Genomic DNA, 21,264 nt, shown 5'->3' with positions numbered 1-21,264 from the left:
AAATTTCATAAAGGTGAAAAGAATGGTAGTTCCTTTGAGATTTATTCTGACTTCCAGTCTCAATAAGATTAAGTAGAATCTCTGTGCTCTGAAGAATTTTAAAGTGCCATTCATATTTCTCTTTTTCTTTTCCTGAAGTATGGAATTCATAATTCAATAAAATACATGTTTAGTTCCTGGTGGTGGCGAGCGCCAAAACCAGTTTCTCATTATAAAGAAAGGGCATCAGCCAAGGTAAATGATTGCTGTCGTTGTCTTTGAAAGATCAGTCTTTGCTAAGTCACTGCTGCGTGTGTTCTCAGCTACTCCGTTCAGTTACCCTGCAGTGCTATACCGTGCTACCCGAAGGGCACAGAGAGAGGGCACAGCACAAGTTTAGTGTAGAATTCCTTTGGAAATGGATGAAAAGTTCCTATTTATGGCATAGTAGAGCCACATCCATTGCAACCATCTTTTTGACAGCAGCCACTCCTCTGTAATTTGTATTACACACAAGTATAATTTACAGGTACATTGATATTTTAATGCATAGTAAATAGTACTTAGCTTTATTCTTAATTATTGGAACTGTTTACAGACAGGTATTGCTCAGAACAAATTAAAACATCAGAATCTTATTGTTAATTATTCGCTTAGAAAAACAACGTAATTGTGGAAACAGGTAAAGTGAAACAAAAAAGCAAACTCACGTTTTGAGTGGTGGGATAAAACATCCCTTGTGTTCATCTTCTGTGTCATGATTACAGTGGAACGATCGCCGCTTTGTGTCCAGTCGCTGAAGGATAACGCCTCTTGAGAGCATTTCGCTTGTAGTGAGGGCAGCTGCAGGGTGTTAAAACGGAAATTTGTTCTGGAATTCAATCAGTGTGGACTTAGAGTATAGCTCTTGACTGTATGCTCATTAAAAATAGCCAATTCTTTCCAGTTCTGCAGCTGTAAAGTTAAAACAATTTTACCAGCTTAAGAGGAACCTATTTCACAGAATCCCAGGATGTCAGGGGTTGGAAGGGACCTGGAAGGCTCGTCCAGCCCCATCCCCCGCTGTTTGGAGCGGCGTCTTGTAAGACCAGCCGCTGTCCAAGAGCCCCAAGCCCTGCCTGTAGCACCAGGCTTAGTGTAGGTCATCTTAATCTTTGAAAGATCCTTTGTATTTGAAGGCATGTGCATTTGAGGGAATCTCCTGTGAGTTCTGAGCTTATAATAGGTTGATTCCAAAATACCTCATTTAAGTCAGTAAATTAATTCTCCAGTCCTTGTAAGATCCGATACATTGTAAATGGTCTTTTTTGTTTACTTATACAATAGTTTGAAAAATACAGCAATAATATTGCTAGAACTGAGTGTTTGACTCTTTTGACTGACTGAAAGGAGATATCATTTGATATATTTTTTTTGCTGCAATAAACCTGACTTAATTATTAATACCCTTTTTCATTTCTTTCCTGTCTTGGCTGGATTTCTCAGGCTATGGTAAGTGCTTTTATACTAATAAATGTTCTGAAATGTTCATAAGAATTCTTATGGATTTCATGAATATCATATTTTATGCTGACCTTTTATTGGACAATAGAAAAGCTATTGTATGACCAAGAAGTAAATCCTAAGTGCAGTTGTGCCTCATGTGAATGACTTGTCCGCTGCTTCACACATGCCAAAATTATTAGAAGTTTGTTACAAGTGTATCTGTGTATTCTAAATATCCTTTCTAACGATACAAGCAGGTTGTTTAGGACCCAGTCGTGGTGCGTGCTCTGTGGAACTGAACAACCTTAGATATCGTGGTAAAGAGAGGAGTGGCGGTAATTACGCTGAAGGTTCTTTGCATCCATGTTAACTGTAGTAGGACAGGTACGAATCAGACCAAATATTTCTGTGCCAAAGATGATTTCTTACCCTAGAATTGATTTCACAAGATTACTAATTTTGTGTTTATCTGCAAGCTTAATTATCATCAAGGGAAGCTTATTGAAAATGGAGTGGGTATGTTCTCACAGGAAAGTGAACATTTAAAATTAAAATGAATAGTCTCAATATCTCTAAATAATAAAAAAATCCATTTAAATTATGTGAGTGTTTAAAATTCTAAAATGAGAAGAAATGGTAATTGTCTTGCCATCCAAAGATTAGTGATGCGGTTCCTCTGCTGATGTCAGCCAAAATTGCTTCTGACATAATGTGTATCTCACAAAAATAAGAATGTCACATGCAAAATATAATTGTAACTTTTACTGTAATGGCTCTGTCGTGGTGGACCGCACAGTAAGGGGAAAATCTGTGTCCTCGCAACAAAGGTAGAAACAGACTGATGGTTATAACTGCTCATCCTCACACTGCTGGACTACGAGGGCAGCAACGTATGACAAAGCAGCCCCTAGATTACAGAAGAACAGTGATAAAGTGCAGGTATACAGGCACCCTTGGAATTATTTAGAATTGGGAAGGATGCATGAGCTCAATTTTCCAGGTAAAATACAGTAATATAATAGTGTTATAGTTAATATTGTGTACAGTGGAATAAATCTTACCTGTTTCTGTCAGGCCAAAAGGACGTTATAGTAAGAGTTGAAATATTATTTGGAAAACAAAAAGAACTCGTTTCCCCAGGTTCTTTTTTCTTCTAATCGTTATACTCTCTGATTAATTCTCAAGGACCCATTTAAATTACAGGAATATTGCAGTAAGGAAGAGAAATATTCCTTGTTTATTGTATATACTTCATTTCGAGTGCCCTTGTTTGTGCCATGCTGGAACAAATGAGGCTGGCTGTAGTACCGAGGCCGCGGTCTTTGGAGCTGGGAGGTGTTCATGTGCCTGGCACATCCTGTGGGCAGAGGACAGACGGAGACAGTTCCAGCCTTGTCCCTCCCTCCAGGAGCCGGAGTGCTTGTCCATGTGGCTATTCAGAGTATTGGATTAATATTGTCTTCAAGGAAAAAAATCAAAGGCTTTTTAGTTAAGAGAAGTAGCATTTTATATACCTGCACTTAGTCTAGAACTGCTCAGTGAGTTACAAAACCTTATCCAGACTGGTAGCTTGAACTGTAAGACTATTGCAGAATGATGTCCCGTGTTGCTGCAGGCACAGACAGCTTCCAAATGAGGGCGGAACGCCCATCCTCGTACCACGTTCATTTGGTTGGCAAAGCGGAAAAACAGTGACAGCCTGTGGTTTAAAAAACCAGAGTCATAAACCTCTGAATAACAGGTTGTATATTAGAAATGGCAGTTGAGCCAGGCACTTCGGAAAGAAACAGTAATGATGATGGAAAGTGCGCTTGCATTATGGACTGAAACCTTAAAAATTGTGTGCTACAAACATTAGCGAGAAGTTTTTGTGACTCCTACAGTTTTGCTTAAATCCAGTAGCAAAATCAAGTGCTACTTGCCTTCCATTAGATTCTCCCATCAGAATTACTACTGCGAGTTTTAACGTTTGCATTTGTTTTAAACAGACACTTGCAGCTCGAAAATCTGGTATTTCCATGGCCATGCTCATCCGGACCTCCATAGACAACGATGAAATGGTAAGTGTTTGCAGTGGAAGTTTAGGTCATTTAAATAGTGGAGACGTTTTTGTGTAAAGCTCTTTAGAAATTAGGCCAGCCTAGACACTCCAAACTGGGTAAAACCGAGTGTAGAAGCATTCCATGGCTTGTGTAGGAGTGTTCAGGGTCTCGAGCAGGATTTGCTGCCCGGTGCACGGTGACAAGTTTGGGTTGGCTTCTGCGGCCTCACGTGCATGACAGTCAGAAGAGACTAGGCAAGAAACCTTTGTTGTACAGGAGAGTTACCTGGGAAAAGCTTTATTTCAAGTAGCCCGGCCGCACCATGCTTTGCCCGCCGTCTTTCAGCGTCCGTCTGTCTTCATCACACCTCGAGTACAATTAGAATGACAGGACTCTGTGGGATTATTTTGTTTCCCCGTCCTTGCAGGTGGTCGGGACATTATTTGATTTTCTAAATGCAACTCCTGCCAATGACTCAGTTGATTCTAGATGGAGAAATATTTGATTCATGCAAGAAGTGACCAGGAAAATATTTTGAAAAATCTTTTTCTCATAGCTCGTAAAACCTGTGCGCTGCGGTTTTCCATTATTGACTTCACTTGGTTGTGCAAAAGGAATCTGTTTCAAACGAAAGCACAACGGGCACCATTTTCCTCAGGATACTTAGCGTGATGCATGCGGATTCGCATGCTGGACCAAGCAAAAGCACTGACTGGGAGCACTGGAGGCGCCTGAAGGCGACAGCCCCCTGGGATGTACCCGACACTGAGAAAGGAAGGGGTGCATTTCTCTTACACTCTTGCTAAGCTCCAAAGTAGAAGAATGGGGGAGCAGAATATGTTGACAGGTTTTTGGGGAACTGAAACCTATGGCACAAGTGCACATACGTCCATCAGTCTTGTCTGATGTATTGTGAACTTTCTGTGCCTATATGGCAATAATAAGGGAACGGTTTGGTAGTGCTCAGGGGTGAATTGATGAGGCAGGAAACAGCTGGGGTTTGAAATGATCTTTCAGCAGGAGCAGTAATCATTTTGTTCCTCTATCTCAAAATGGCAACAAAGTTTGATAGAATGAAGGAGAACAATTAAAGAGAAGTCAAGGCAATTAGTGCAAACTGGTGCCTTTTCCCTTTAACGTCACAGCTGTTACAAACATACCTAAGTTCAGCACAAGACCCTAAGATACTCCACATGCTTTACTCAAAGATTTCTACTAAACAAATGAATAAAACCGTTTATAGGTATTACTACCTTTTGTGACAATCAATGAAGGTTCAACTATTCATTTCCATGCTGCCCTTTATGCAAAATCTACCAGGCTGTGACTTTGGAGAGCTAAAGGTGCAAGTTTGAGAGATAATACTAATTACAAATGCAGGACAAGAAAGAACAATTTGACCTCCACGTACAGATTTTGACTGAAGTGGTGCTGTTCAGAGGAGAAAGAATGTAAAAAGTTGATCTCAGAAGAGGTGAATAAGAAACCTGTCTTACGTCCTCATTAAACACACTAGAGGGAAGTGGGTATTGCTTGAAGAGTAAACGTGGTGGTACAGCCAGTAAAACCACTTGCAAGATATTGGGAAGAAGTGAAAGGTGATGCTTTCCCGCCTGGTCTCTCAGTAGCCAGTGGAACTTAATGCCCTGGGGGATCATCACAGCTGAGTAGAGCGAGGTTGGGAAATAAAAAGAACAGACATTTTCAGGCACAAAGAACTCTAGAGATACTCTCCACAGAATAGATGAAGTGCAGTCGCTGATGACAGTTAGGGAAGAAAATCCCCTTAGGGCAAGTTATTCCTATGATGAAGACTTTTCTGGATTCTGCTCTCCCTCAGCCTTTCTGGAGGGAATCTGGTCGGCTCTGATGGAAGCAGGTCATTTGGCTGATGAGATTCAGTATGGAAATTGTTTGAACTAAGGACTCCTATTAAAAATGAAATGCCATTTACTCCAAAATTGCAAACCTGAGGGTGAATGCTTTGAGCCTGGCCGCACGGCGCTGCTGCCGTTTGGGTGCGACACGCTCGTGACACAGCGGGCTTGTGTGTTCTCAGGCACTGATGCAAACACACTTTAAGCAGCGTCAAAGTATTAATTTTGGTGGTGTTTAAACACACACTTTGAGCTGGGCATTCGTTTATTGCCTTGCTGAACAGACACAGAGATGCAAGTTTGTGACAATAATATGCAGATGACATTGAAAAAGTGTCTCAAGCAGTATATGGCAGAAATAAACTTCATTTCAGAGGATAAACAGATAACTAAATAATCCTGCTATATATCAGCAGTTCTAAATGTTGCCATTCCCAGAACTCAGTGAGTGCATATAACAGATACATTTAAACAGAGAGGAGCATTAGCCTCTAGACAGTAAGAAATAAATTCTGCTTCACAATTGTGGTTTGCTTTATTAATAACAGGGGAAGGATCGTGTTCAGCAGTAAAACCGATCTATAAATGGTGTTTTTCAACTGAAACCTTCATTTACCCTCAGATGTTGATTTCAAGGCCTGTGGAGCCGCACCATTTCATTAGTTACTGCCGTTTCAGAAAGAGAGGGGGGCTAATGGCAGAATTCTGGAATGATTTGTAATGTGAAGTAACAGCGAAGCTGAACGGGGTGGAAGGGTGGGATTTGTAGTGATACCACAAGGTGGGCGAGGGTGAATCTGCAAAGGTTTCTGAGGAATACGACTCCACAACAAGCTGCACAGATTCACTTCAGGCCGTTGTTGAAGCTGTCGTGCTCTCTGCAGCCGGCAGTCGCAACGCGGGAGGCAGGGGCAGAGAAGCCCCCGGAGGTCAGCCTGCCAGCTGGAGCGGCCGTGCGGGCCCGGTCCCTCTCGTGGTCCGCCGCCTCAGGCCACCGCAGGCCTGCGCTCCTCTCCAGGAGCGTCACTGGATGGTTAATGGTCTAGGATACGCTAGAAAAACACCCGGAGAGCAATTCGATGTTTGTTTCAGTCCTTCCTGCGATATCAGCTCCTTCGTTCGCTTCCACAGTGCTCTCAGAGGGGATAGGATCAAACATCCATCAAATATCTAAATTCCATGGGAACTCTTCTGTTTCCACGGTCAAGACGGTCATCCAGGCTTCTTTTGTCTTCAAAGTGCAATGCAAAATGAGTAAATCGGTATTTCGCAAATCAGTTCGTACTTCTATGTATATTCTGATACTTTGTAACCTTTGAAGTGTAATAACGTACACTTTAGCTCCAGTTCACTTGTATTAAACAGCACTTCAACCAAAGTCTTGTTTACGTTATGTTTCTTATCCAACAGAAAATACATGTCTTCAAGAAGACCTTGCAGGCTTTGATCTACCCAATATCATCAACTACGCCTCACAACTTCGAAGTCTGGACAGCTACAACTCCCACGTACTGCTACGAATGTGAAGGTCTGCTTTGGGGCATAGCCAGGCAAGGCATGAGATGCACCGAGTGTGGTGTCAAATGCCATGAGAAGTGCCAGGACCTCCTGAATGCTGACTGTTTGCAGAGTGAGTATTTCCTAGCAGCTAAAGCTTTGCAATACTTCACACCTTTTGATTTTGTGTGTACACCCGGATGTTTCCTGAAATGAGGGGCCAGATGGGAGGTGTATCCATCCATGTATTGCTGAAAAGCTGCAAAAGACATGCAGAATTGAAGTATCCTCTTTATCTTTGTTTTCACCTACCTGAAGCAAAACTCAGCCCAGAGGTTCCCTGGCCCGTATCACCAGCCCCGGAAAACCATAACGAGTGGTTCGGAGTACCATGTCGTTTTTGGAGAGGTTTTGCAGCTACGCACGTGACAAGGTAGAGAGAGCCGGCAGAAGTGAAGAAGGCTGCACCGTCTGTGGTGTGAAGGGTTGGGAAACACCGAGAACTGAGCCTGGAAAGAGTAAACTTGAGAGGGCAGACTGCAGATAGGAAAACCCATTGAACACGCCTAAGAGGTCCCGATCTTGCCATTAGTGTGCAAATTGTTTTGAACATCCTGTCATATTTTTTGCAACAGATTAATCGTTCATTGAGTTGAATATTGTAGTACTTGAAAAATGAGGTTCATGCAATTTACTTCATTTATATTAAAAATACTTATTGTTCCATTAAAAAAATGAATTGACCAGTGCAGTTAGTTAAATCTGTATTTCTAAGAAAGCTGATGCTAACAGTGCCGTAAAGTGAAGTGAATGTGGTTTTATCACAGTCGTCCTTTTGGCCATCTCACGACCAGCTGGAAATTTTGGCCTCCAAGCTTCTGTGGTTTGTTGTTTGTGTTTTTTGATATGCAGTGATTGCTAATATAGGCTGTAGAAATGAATTAACATCTCGAGGTCTTTAAGGTCAATATCTGAGCTTGTTCTAAATTAGGTTTTAAAAAAATCAGTAGTACTTTCATTAGGCCTCTCATCTTCAACAAAACATCCCTTTGTAGCAGTAGGTGCGATATTAAATCAGGATTGATTTTGATCATGTTGAGTTTGTAGCAGTCCCTGGGGTAGAACGGGCTTGTTAACTTCCTGTGCAATATCAGCTACAATATTGTCTTAATTAGTCTGATCAATACTGTGTGAAAAGAGCTGTTGATAGACTGTCAGCAATAGAGGATGTAGAAGTAGCTGCGATAAATGATTTAGTAGAAATAGAAGGCTATGCTGATTTTTCAGTAAAACTTAAAGAAAGTTGCATTTTAACACATATTCCAACTTTATCAGTAATGTCTCAAAAATAAGCAAGATTTTCAACTGGAATATGCACATTATGCCTTCCTACTTTACTGTTTACATCTGTCTGTCTTTGTGATCCTCCAGTGCCCTAGGAAACCTTCAGACACAAAACAGTAAAGAAGACAAAGTATAGAATATATTTCTGTGAGACTCCAGCATGAGATGACCCTTTGCAGCTCCATAGATGTGCTGCTCGTTTTTTCTTTGGCCGTTTCAAGCTGAAGTGCCTCAGCAACAAACGCCATCAAAAGAACATCATGGTGTTTGGTGGTATTGTAGAAATATCTGAATTCTGATTGCATAGTAAGTTATTCAACATAATTTTATCTTAATTTTACTATCCATTGAAAGGGAATAATAGTACTGTATTTGTTTCTTTAAGGCTGGCATTTGGTAGTACATGCTGTCACGTTACACTCTGGGTGAGTTAGGGATCACTGCCAGCGTGTCAGCAAGAGAGAGCAAGTGTTGCTGCATCTCGGAACCGCCCCGCAGTCGCTGTGTTCTGCCGTAAGGTTTCTCTGCACGACACAAGCCTTTGGAGCAAAGCCATACATTTCTTACTTGAAAATAGATTGGTTTAGTTAGAAGGTTCTCTGCTCTCTGCTGCCGTGACGCTTACAGCTGTTAATGCATCTGCATCTTCCTGTCTCAAAAGAGGAAGGAGGCTGCAGTTCTCTCCCGTGAATCCTGTCCCTGGCCTGCGGCTCCTAAGAGCAGGATAATGCAGGTTCACGTCACTCTTCCTACAATGAATTTGCAAAATCAGATTTCATAAGATTCCATATCCCCATCTCACTCTTTCCAGAACATTCTTTGTGTCTACTAGACACAGTATTCTTTGGAGAAATTCCCTAGGTGCTTCCAGTGTTAGAATACTTGGAAAAGCATTCCCTTTACTCTCTTCAGCTGCAACCTGAGCATAGTGTTCTGTCTATGAGACAGAGACAGGGCGTGGAGGAGTGGCTTCAACAGCCATCAGACGACCCGCTGTTGCCATCGCGCTCCGTGCAGCACTCTTGCTCGTGCGTGGTGTGGAGAGAGTGCGCTGCTGGTCCGGAGTGGGGGCGGCAAGTCGGCGTCACAGAGCTGTTTGACAGTTAGGGTAATCCCAGACTAATCTAAATGCTGAAATCCAGAGAATTATTACATCCAGTAGATTGTGAATGCTGCTTTAAATGGATTTTTGTGGTAATTATGTTTATTTAATGAGCACTGTTCCAGGAAGGAATGAAAAGCTTTCCGTGAGTGCAGGCAGCGCTGGCAAATATTGAGGTGTATCTCGAGGCCGTCAAGAAAGCATCCAAAGCTGCTATTCGTGTTTCTTTCTACTATTCGCTAGGTTTCCACTGTGAAAGAGCATAGCAGGAGTCTCTGAAAAATGAGGTGGAAACATTATCTGCTTTAAATACTGTTTCTACTAGTATGGGGTGGTTTTTACTTGAAGAGCTATTCATAAATGCACTGTTGAAGTTTAGCTAGTGTCAGAGAAAAGAGCGGAGCAGGCGGACGCACGTCCTGCAGGTTCTGCGCACCTTCTGCACAAACCAGCATGCCTGCCTGTGTCAGAGAAGCTCCTTACTTGTTCAGGGCTGTTCACTGTACTGACCAGTACTGAACAGCACGGACTCAACACATATTTCTAGTGTAACAAATACGTGACTGAAGTCGAATTTTAATGTGAAACTAAATCAATTGATGATTTTAGGTATCACAAAAATAAGAGGCTTGATATTACCCAGACGAAACTCAGCTCTCCCTTGAGTGCTGCAGTGCCGAGCGCTGGCCGGAGACTTCGGAGGAGAAAAAGAACTACGATAGCAACTTTTTAATCAAAGTATTGATCTTTTCCTTTGTTTCAGGAGCTGCTGAGAAAAGTTCCAAACATGGTGCAGAAGACAAAACACAGAATATTATTAGTGCTATGAAGGAAAGAATGAAAATTAGAGAGAAAAATAGACCTGAAGTGTTTGAAGTGATCCGGGAAATGTTTAATATTTCCAAAGAAGACTTTTTACAATATACAAAAGCAGCAAAACAAAGTGTTCTGGATGGAACGTCCAAATGGTCAGCAAAAATTACCATCACAGGTACGTTTTCTTCTGAAAATGTTTGCTTTGAGAGCTCTTTCTTTCCTGTCCCCTGGTTCAGGAATATGATCTATTATGATGAGAGCTTGAATGGTGTGTTCAGTTGCGTACTTGGTGTGTTTATAAGGGCTGAATTTATAGCGTGCTAACTGGAAGAGTTTTAAGTTACTGCTGTTGGCAAAACTGCTTTACATCGCGCTGCTCCAGGAACAAAGACAAGTAAATGGTGTGTGGTGCCTCCTCCGCTCCTGCCAATATCTGCTGTGCTGGCGCTGAACTTTTCGCCACCAATTGCAAGAGCTAAAGTTCGCAGAAGCGTTTACGGGTTTTTAATTACTGTGACGCTAAGAACGCCGCAGCTTGCAATTCAGGCCCCGTTGGGTTGGAACTCATTATCCCTTCTTGTTGCTTGACTGAGGGTGTGCTCTGGTTTAGTGATGCTGAGCCGGACAAAGCTGTGCACCCAGGGCCTGCTCAGGATTGCTTCCAGCTGCGTTAGCCGGGCTTCTCCAAAAGATTTCCAGGTCCTTCAGCTTTTGAATTAAAGCCTCAGCACAAAACGGCTAAATAAAGCTCAGCTGACTACACAGGTCAACCTGACTTTGTGTGGCATCGGAATAGAGACAAGTAGATGTCAAACCGAATAACCAATGAATTGAAAGGCAGTAATGTGAAGCATTAAAGGACTCTGGTCCTTTAGATCTCACATAAAAATTAACCTCAATTTCATTTTAATGTTATGAAAAATAATAAGCCCACTTCTGATATTAGAAGTATATTAAATATTCTCTCTTTCTCTAGCATCTGCATTATTCCTGTTATGGGGGATAAGGAGATAAACTTTAGGAAGTTATTTTTGGCTTTTAATAGGCAGTTTTCCTAAAAATAAGTGAAAGAAAAGCTATATTTTAAAAATTAACAATAGTGTATACTCAAGTAACGTATTTTTCTCACTATTTAACGGCAACTTGCCTAAAAGGTATGTTTAAAACAGCTCCTGGTGGTTCACGCCTCTACGTACGGTGATTTTTCTGCAAGATCAAACACACGCTGTTAAGAGACACAGGAGTGTCCTTTACTACCTTTTCATTATGAAACGTGTGAGGAGGGTACCCTGAGCAGATGGATGGTGCTATTTCAGCAAGTTGTGCAGTAAACCTGCACATGTTTTCACGCTCTATCTGGGTAGACATCACTTTACTAGCGTTGGTACAAAACTCAGTTATATTGCTGGATGGCTTGGTTCTTCTCCTTCAGAAGTAAAACTCGTACTGACTCAGTTTCTGCAGAATCGTGTCCTAATAAATAAATCATAGAATAATTTAGAAAGTGATACTGGAAGGGGTTTCTGCAGTATATTCAAGTTTTCTGCTAAAGGCAGGGCTAATTTCCAAGTTAGATTAGCTTTCCCGGGGCTTTGTCCAGACTGGCGCTGAAACTCTCCCGGTTCTCCCTGGGAAACGTGTCCTGCCTCCTGGACAAGCGGTGGCGGATGTCAGCCACTCACGCTGTAAAGCTGTTTCCCACGCGTCCGGCTGGGATCCTCCTGCTGCGGGTTGTTATTCCCCTGTGTGCCTTCGGGAAGGGCCTGGCTTCTCAGGATCCTAGGAAAAGAGCGGCCGTCCTGCGGGCCGTGAGCCAGCGCCACAGAGCAGTTGTTGGACCTGGGACTGTCACTGGGCACTGGGAACACAGGCACGTCAGGGAAAACACTGCATTCGTGTGCTGGCCGTTCCGCCTCGGAAGGATGCTCTGCGCTGCCTCGTATTCAGGCCAGTGGAATAATTAAGAGATCTGGAAGACATTTTCTAAGATGCCACTTAATTCTCCTGCAGAAGTAGGAGAGGGACACTTCCTTGCCTTCCAAACATTTCCCTTTGGATTTCAGTGAATAGGGAAGACAAAACATGTTCTAGTTGGTTCCTAGAGCTGGTCTGTTCGGGAATGAGATGTGTAAAACCAAAGTCGGCAGGTATTACTGAGCCCACGGCCGGAGCTGGTCTGCGGAGTGAGAGGTGCCGTTCTCGTGTGATCATTTCCTGAGCGCACCGAGGGAGCTCCATTATCCACAATGACTGACGTTAGAGAACGTTCACTGAGTGTTGGTTTAAATAATGTGTGCAAAATACTAAAGCTGGGAGGCACAGCAAGTGTTTCGGATGCAGCTCTCCGGGTTTGCTAGGCTGCTGTTTGACAGTTTTGCTTCCTCCTGAGATTTCCAGTTTTATGAATTATGATGGAAAATAAAATCATGTGCATTTATATTTGCCATAAAATGCAAAACATTTACTATACACCCACAGTAACTGTCAGCAAGGCTCACAAACACGTAAGCCGTTAATGATAGTTGATCTGAACTGTCATCCTGTCTGTGACACAATAGAAAGTATTCTGAAAATTCTCGTGGTTCATCACTCACACGAGAAGAACAAATGCCAAAGTCCTAGCCATGCCCTTCATGTTTAGTTTCATAGCTCACCGCGCAGACTTTTAAAATGTGATGATGTTTTACTTCAGAATGTCATTTCGATTTTTGGAGAAATTCTGGGAATCATTATTTATTTATCTAATTGGAAATAGGGAAATTTTAGGGAATTCTTAGTCTCAAGCCAGGTTATAGAACAGCCTTATTACTTGCCACGCAGATTAAACCAAAGTTTGAGAAAAGTGTCTGAATTATGCATGGCAAGAAAAGTCTTTGCTTTGTACTCAGTGGTGGATGTGTAATGTATTGCAGTGCAGTGTTGCAGTCCAGGAGGCAGCGGGACACGCCTCGCCTGGCTCCAGAGCAGCAGGCCCGGGGAGTTCTGCAGAGAGCTTTGTCTCGGGAACGCTGGCGGGGCTTTCTTCCTGCCGCTCGCGTCGCTGTGTCCCTTGCTCGCTGCCGCCGCGGGCTGTGAGGGCTCAGGCGCGGTCCTCTCCTTCCGTTGCAGTGCTCTGTGCTCAGGGACTACAGGCCAAGGACAAAACCGGCTCCAGCGACCCCTACGTCACTGTGCAAGTTGGCAAAACAAAGCGGAGAACAAAGACTATTTTTGGAAACTTGAATCCAGTGTGGGATGAAAAATTCTATTTGTAAGTATGGAAGATACTGTTGTTTCTTGCTTTTTAAATTTACATTTAAGTAATATAACGCTACCAAGTGAGATAATTACTTAATTTGAAAATATTTGTTGTCTATACCATGCATATTAATAGCATTAATAAATAAGCAAGCTCTGAACGGAGAGAGCATAGAAGTTTATTGTGACTTCATCATATGGTAGTCATACAGCTCATAATTATGCATTTTGGGAGATCTATTGGTGATATCTATTTATTGCAATTTTGGGGGGAACTTCAGTAACAGTTTCCAGACTGGGACATGAAATACCAAATGTTTGACTTATAGATGCCGTCTGACCTCAGATGCTGCCCATGCAAGTTAAACGTGGTTTTATCCAACATTACAGTTCTCCTGGGTGCAAAGGGGAACTCGATAGGAGCTGGTGTGCCTAGGGCTCTGGGCTGGGCTGTTCGCAGCCCGTCCGTCCCGAGCCCGGCTGTTGTCCAGAAGGCTGATGTCCTGTCCCCTTGGGGTGGCCACGGCCTCTGAACAGGACATGGCACAGCCTGTTGCCGTTGCACCACGGTTTACCCCGCCTGCAAAGTAGATGGTTCAGTCTGTAATTTGTTGACTAAGCTTTCAATGTATTTCATGCCAGTTTGGTTCTGGCAACGTTCCTAGAGCTACTTTCAGAAAGACATATTACAGTGCAGAAATTCCGACTCGCAGGTACTGTTCCTTTCCTGGAAATACCGCCTTAGGACACAGCGCATTCCTGACTGAGAGCGTGACCCATCTGGTAACATCTGATAACAGATGGGGCACAGTAACGTTAGAAGCTACAGAATGTGCCAGACCGGAAGTGAGCTGGCAAAGGTCTCGCACAGGCCTGTCAGTAAAGTTTGTTTTCTACATCTTAGATATAGCCTAACCTCGCTGATTGCTTACAGAATTTCACCAATATAGTCTATTTCATTGGAAAAATGATGTTCTTTAAGCTATAGAAATAATATTTCTTTAGAGTAGTGCGCTGGGGGAATCTCTCCACCTGGACTGACTGCTGAGAGTACGCAAGTTGGGGTTGGCGTGAGCGTCTGTACTGAAGACTGCAAGGAAAGAATGCTGCTATGATGAGTGTGTTTCATTTTGACAGACTGGGAAGTCAGTCTCCATAGATTCTTTACCAGCTTCTTCGTTCATTTGCGTTTATTTCTTTACTGGAAGTCGCACAGTATCAGTTGGTTATTACTTGAACACTGGGTGCAGATCTCTCAGATGAGGTTCTCAGGGCATTCCAGTGCACCCACTATTAATTTTTAATGTGACTACAATAATTAAGTTTATTATTACATTTTTTTATTACTCCAGCCATTAGAATAAGCGGGAATGCCGTGGGGTTTATTCCACGTCTCTGCGGCATTCTGTAAATGCAGAAGTAATGTAGTGTCACCAGATTGTTGATAAATTATTAAAACTGTCTCTTCCATCCAGCACCTCTGGATTTACTGCAGCATTTCCAGCTTTCAGAAGCACTGGTGCCTTCGTTCTCTGTGTGCTAAAGCGCTCACGTCTCACCTTCCAGCGTCACACCTTAGTGGACAATGTAACTAAGCGTATAAAGCTGGCTGGCTAGACGAGGAACACAGAAAGCAGCGTGTGTTGTCTTTGCCTTGAGTTCCCTGGGCTGATTGTCCTGATCCCAGCCAGAACTTCCTGCAAAGCCACAGAGCTTCTGCACAGACTTCCCCAGTGACCAGAGCAAAACGTGTGTCTCACTTTATAGAGCTGCTCCTGGGAGTCTGGACGAGCAAGGAGCATCGTGCAGAGCCGGCTCTGTACATGCGTTAGTCGATCTCCCTGCAGCGTCACTGCTACAGGGCAGGCCTGTACGTGTTCATCCACCCTTCCGTTCTTGCATCACAAATCGATACACATCACAAATCTATGTATATCATGCATAGGAACATTATGAACATATAGCAGAGCTGACTCAGTGCTGAAGATCTGCACACAGAGATGAACATGAGAGTAAAGCCGCTGGTTGTAACAGGTCTCACCATGTTTCACTCATCTAAGGTTAAAGGAGAAAAAGATGCGGGAGAGACAAATGAGGATATCATGGAAAAGTGCAGCCGTCCCAATGAGCTGAATAAATGTTCCTTAATCAGCTAAGTGTACATCAGAGGGAAATCGATGTTGTCTCAGGAGAATAAAAACATGGTATTGGTACTTAAGTACCATTTAATGACCTTCTATATGCAGCATCTCCCTGGGAAGCAAAGCAGGAACAAGGTGTGTACGAACAGCACAGATGTGGTGGGTGATGGATCTTCCCCGCCACTGCAGAAATCCCCTGGGCGATAGTCAGAGCAATTCCGGACTCCGGCAATGCTGTTAGGGCTACATTTTAGGAAAATTAAACAGTTTCTGGGTTTAGCCCTATTTCTCCATTTGTCTTCCAATATTTTATGTATCTCAACCCAGAAGCCTCTTGTTATATTTTTTCTCTCCCCTTTTTAGCTGAGGAGGGGCAACACCTGTCATGCCACCTCAGCTCACCCCACAATAACATCAGGGAGTCCATTTGAGTAATGGGGTAATCTATGAAAATCCCAATTATGGGAGAAGGTTCGATAGGTGATTGCAGGGAAGCCATTCAGAAGACAAAAGGAAACTGTGCTGGATTAATTTTGCTGATCACAGAACAATGTGAGTTTTAACTACTAGAGCTATCTGCAGTGATAAAGTTCTGGAACACAGGCAGACGGAGGCGTGTGTGCGTGTGTGTGTGTGTGTGTGTGATGCCGAGTGATGTCACGGTGAGGCGGAGTGAAAGCCGTGCATGCTGTTTGTGGTGACTGATTGGCCTTGACAGTAATAATGCCATTTAAAGCACTTTATACTTCCAAAGCCCATTACCACCACTAATTAATTCTTAGAACCCCCCTGAGGGTGCCAGTTGGGAGATAAGTTATAGTATTACTGTTTTAATGCTGGGAACACTGAGACAGATCACTGAACAGCGATAGTGCTTGGAATAGAATTCAAATAGGATCTCTTAATCTAGTGTCAAACTAAGACCTTACTGAAGACGAAAATTTGCTGCTGCCCTTTAAAGCTATATTTATTTAAAGATAATCAAGGACCCGTAATATTTAAAATATTTTTGCAGCATTCCTGAATGGGTATGAAAAGCGCCCGGTCAGTGCAGGTGCGCCGGTGGCCGCTGGCAGGGCTGCACCAGCCGGCAGGCGTCAGCGGTTCTTCACCGCCGGGTTCTGCGGCCGGCGCCGCGACGGGCCGCCGGGGTCGGCAGAATACTGAGCGGCAGTGAACGGTCCTCGCTGTGGCTTCCGAGGACAAACAGCGGGAGAGGGGCTTTCCATTGCCGTGCAAATACGTGCAGGATGGTGCTGGGAGTAAGAACTTGGATCCACAGGGCGCTGAAGATTTCAGGTGAACCCGCCTCACTCTCTGGTACGTCCAGTAGTGTCTGAAATCCACTCAACTCATGGGAAGTTCATAAGCCACTGGAATTTGCAAGGAATCTGTTAGGATACAGCAGCCTGTCCCTACTCCTCCTCACCAGGGAATGCATGTCTTGGAGAAAAGTAATATAGCTTCTAAGGGAAGCAGCTACTTGTTTCCCCGGGTTTTTCTGCTTGCCACGTTGTCCTGGTGTGGTGGTTGTGCATACTTGCTGGGGTTTGTTTCAAAACTTCCAGCCACGAACTAGAAATATTCTTGAAGATTTTGTCACTTTTTGCATTATAACATTCTAAGCTACTATTTTGTGGTCTACTGTATGTACTACATAGCATTCCTAAATGAATAAACCTGATCTAACTGTATCTTACCTAAGATATTTGCTAAGTAATGGCATCAAGAAGTACACATTGTAAATTAATTAATAATCTTAATGAGGAGTTTGTGACATTCCTGAACACAATCCATGTGTATATGTAGCACAGTCAAGTGAATATCTTTACTTTCTCTTATAGATGGTAATTGTCGTTTTGTCCCTGGGGGCCAAGGACGATGGATTAGACAGCAGTACGAGTGCGCGTGGCTTAGGTACCACTCACCTGCTGTGTTTTATTATTGTTTTACAGTGAATGCCATAACTCCACAGACAGAATAAAAGTAAGAGTATGGGATGAAGATGATGACATCAAATCTAGAGTAAAACAACATTTTAAAAAGGAATCAGACGATTTCCTTGGGCAAACAATCATCGAAGTAAGAACACTGAGTGGAGAAATGGATGTCTGGTATAATTTAGGTATGATACTTACTGTGTTTTTCAAACGTATTTAGGTAGAAACTCAGCATCTGTAGATTTGGGGCTTCAAAATATATAGCTTTGGTACCAATATACAGCTTTTAAAATCTTGGATGTTAGAGGGTGATTTCAAGATGAAAGATACTTTCTCGGTTTCGATCCGGAGTTATGTAATTACAGAGAGCAGACTGAAGAGAGCAATATGAAAAGAAAATATTTAATATTAATGCTAAAATTAAACTGTGTAAGCAAACAAAACGTTTCAGGTCAGTCCATTCACAGTATCAATCTGTGGGAAATACATCTCTAGAAAAATCTAGCAAATATGTTGCTGGTTGTCCACATTGATTTTGTCACGTATTTGTAAAATTGTTACGGCACATTCTGGGCCCAGCCCTCTTTGTTTTTCACTGCTTGCGCTGTGGTTCCTACGAGCCTTGCTGCGTGGGTGTTGGTTCCGTGCCTGTTGCGTGTGCTGCCCTGCGGCGTCACCCGCTGAAACCAGCCCCCGGCAGCTCCAGGTGCCCCGTGGTCCTGCTGCCTGAACAGGCCTTCCAAGACTTGCCCTGGTGAACCACGTGCTCTGGACTGGCCCTTTAAAAGTTAATCTCCTAGATTTGATAATAAAAATGTAATAGTAACATTTCTGTCTAGGTTGCCTGCTCTGTGAAAACTTTGGGTGAATTATGAGACATAGTTCTGTGAAACTGCAGGTCATTTGTTTCCTAATCAGCAGTCCTTGTTTCCCTGCCTGGTGTTTCATTTCCCAGTGACGTGTACAGGTGTGTCAGGGAACTATTTGATTCTTATTGGCAATGAAAAGAGAGCCTTGCTTTATGGCCTGCTCATAGTGAGATTTTCTTCAAGGTAAGACAAGTGGGTCATTACGAATTCTGAATTTTATTCCTTCAAACCTTTAGTGACTTAAACGGATCTAAAGCTGGGCTTGCATCAGTGGGGCATCACTCCAGAGCTGATGAAGGCCGGGAGGCCTCCCACACCCCCGGGTGAAATGGGTGTGCTCGCTCGCTCTCTGGAATGCCTGCACACCAATGCGCGCAGCACGGGGAACAAGCAGGAGGAGTAGAAACCTGTGTTAGGGCAGGAGATCGTGACCTGGTGGCAATTCCGGAGACACGGTGGGACAGCACCCGTGACTGGAATGTGGCCGTGGGTGGCTGTGGCCTTGTCAGGAGAGACAGGCCAGCCAGGCGAGCTGGTGGAGCTGCTCTTCACGTGAGAGAGCAACCGCAATGTGTTGAGTAAGATTCAGCTTAGCTCTGTAATTGCAATAGTAGTTGGTAAAGTCTTCATAACTAAAGGAAAGTATCAATAATGAAAATTAGTACAGATATCAGGTAGAAGATTGAAGTGATTTCTGTTGAAAAGGGAAAAACGTTAAATAAAGCACTGGTTTGGATTTGGCAGATAAAATAAGACAGATTATTTACTTCATAGTTCGATATTCTGCTTCATGGCCTGAGCCGTATGTGAGGTACTTAAAAATAAAGACCTTGTTCTTGACAGCAGGACCTTCTGGCTTTAAAAAACATTCTTCTGAAGGTAGAATGATTCATGAAAACTTTTCACGTGACATATAGATGTTCGTGGTAGTTACCAATACATTATTTTTCTGCTCTTCAGAAAAGCGGACAGATAAATCAGCTGTCTCTGGTGCCATTAGATTGAAAATCAATGTTGAAATAGAAGGAGAGGAGAAAGTTGCTTCCTACCATGTGCAGTACACCTGTCTACACGAGGTACGTTGAAGAAAGCACACTGTACAGAAGTTACTACTCAGTTGTTGCACTGACAAGGAAAAACAGCTACAAAACGTTAGAAGTGTTAAACAACTAACTGCTGCTGCACCTCAGGACAAGTTTGTGTCAGACATCCCACCGCGTGTTGCTGATGGCGTGTCAGGCTCAGAGTCAAAGGCAGAGCTGTGACACCAACAGGTCATCCCACCAGTGGGGTGAGAAGAGAGGAGAGATGGAGTCAGCTGAGTTCTCCCTGTACCATACTTTATATTAGCTTTTTGATGCTCTGTACATGCTTGCTAGCATCAAAAAAATACAATCATTTCTGTATATTACAGAAATATAGCTAATAATTGTAAAGGGCTTATTTCCTGCTACATTAATTCGTATTTTGGAGAGAGCAAGAAAAAGCAGGAAAGACACAGACAGTATAAAATTTGGTTCTCCTATCCTCTAAATTTATTTTGTCAACATTGAAAAGGAAAATCACTGATAAACCCATGTCTTTGTGTTTCCCAAATGATGATTAGTTAATGCCAGTCTTCATAACTTTTTCTCCTGAAGAAACAACTAGGGATGAACATATTGATGACTATTATATAGTATATACCTTCAGAATGCCACTTAAAAAGCTGAACATTCCTGTTTGAAACATTTCTTCCATTCAGAATCTATTCCATTACTTGACGGAAGTTAAATCGAACGGCATTGTGAAGATCCCGGAAGTGAGAGGTGATGAGGCCTGGAAGGTGTACTTTGATGACGCCGCACAAGAAATTGTAGATGAATTTGCAATGCGCTATGGGATTGAAGATATCTATCAAGCTATGACGTAAGTCGTCTCGTGTCTGGTTTCCTGCTCTACTGTCAGTAACGTCTGAGGGAGGCAGTGAGTCCCAAGCCTTCGTGCATTCATTCTCCATTTCACTCCCGTTCCTGGTTTAAAATTCTTATTGTTTTTGCCCATCTGATTCCGGTTCAAGTGCCTCTATGTGCAGTGGAATGAAGATACAAGCATTTTATAAGCTGTTCCTGATACTACCTCTAATGCATTTCTTAATCATTATGATACCTATATGTGACAGTGTTCAGAAAGATTTCTGCTGTTCCAGATGGGATTAGGATCATAGAACAGGGTTTCACAAGAATATATATACATATCTGTATACGTTGTTTCACTGCTTCACCTGCAGACCTGTGTCTCAGAGCACTCAGGCTTTGGGGAGAATAATGAAAACACTGGATCTGTCATGGCAAGTTTTCTTTAGGACTGTTATCTGTTGTTTTTATTCGTGTTTCTGAAATCACCTTTTTCTCTTTTAATGGCTGGGAAAAGATGTGCAGCTTCTTGGTTTGGAAAATAGAATGATCAGATTCTGTTTGGTAATGATGTGCTCCCACTAAAAGAAAAGCAATTTTCTACCACACAGCAGAGAGAGAATTTGAATGTAATCACTTGGCCCAAAGGAATATTGTGTAAGCATTTTGTGCTCGAGAATCTGGTTGCAGAATATTTCTATTGCATGTCTCACGATAACATTGTAAATTAAAATGTTTGCACTTGTAAATGCGAAACTGACTGTGCTTTAATAGCCCACAGTTCAGACCCCAGAGAGCATCCCCATGCTTCTTATGCACCCGTACCAGGCTCAAGTGAGTTTTAGGGTGCTGCTAATGAGACGCTCTTTTCTTCTGAATGTAATTTTTTAAATTCTTATTTGTTTGCAGTTTTAGACTTACATATTATAGAAAGTTTCAGTGTCACTTAATGATAGGCAGTCTTGACACCTTTAGGTATGGACAGACAGTATATGCTGGTGTAGGAACATATGCTGTTCTGTATTTCTGAACACAACATA

At 42.8% G+C, this 21,264-nt stretch overlaps 1 protein-coding gene across 5 annotated transcripts in view; it reads left to right on the top strand.

Annotated features, from left to right (window-relative positions):
* The window catches only part of UNC13C (unc-13 homolog C), a 90,758-nt gene that overhangs the window by 25,806 nt on the left and 43,688 nt on the right, over positions 1–21,264 (top strand). For 4 of the 5 annotated variants that reach the window (XM_065076365.1, XM_065076367.1, XM_065076366.1 and 1 more), the window contains 7 exons: positions 3,453–3,524; positions 6,794–7,013; positions 10,090–10,317; positions 13,251–13,392; positions 17,476–17,645; positions 19,290–19,405; positions 20,074–20,237. In XM_065076365.1, the coding sequence (XP_064932437.1) occupies positions 3,453–3,524; positions 6,794–7,013; positions 10,090–10,317; positions 13,251–13,392; positions 17,476–17,645; positions 19,290–19,405; positions 20,074–20,237 (1,112 nt within the window). Of the gene's footprint in view, positions 1–1,464; positions 1,471–3,452; positions 3,525–6,793; positions 7,014–10,089; positions 10,318–13,250; positions 13,393–17,475; positions 17,646–19,289; positions 19,406–20,073; positions 20,238–21,264 lie in introns of all 5 variants that reach the window. The other variant, XM_065076368.1, reaches the window with a different exon arrangement.

The sequence above is a fragment of the Columba livia genome, chromosome 11 (genome assembly GCF_036013475.1).
Source record: "Columba livia isolate bColLiv1 breed racing homer chromosome 11, bColLiv1.pat.W.v2, whole genome shotgun sequence".
NCBI classification, from domain to species: Eukaryota; Metazoa; Chordata; class Aves; order Columbiformes; family Columbidae; genus Columba; species Columba livia.
This window is presented reverse-complemented; position numbering and strand designations above follow the sequence as displayed.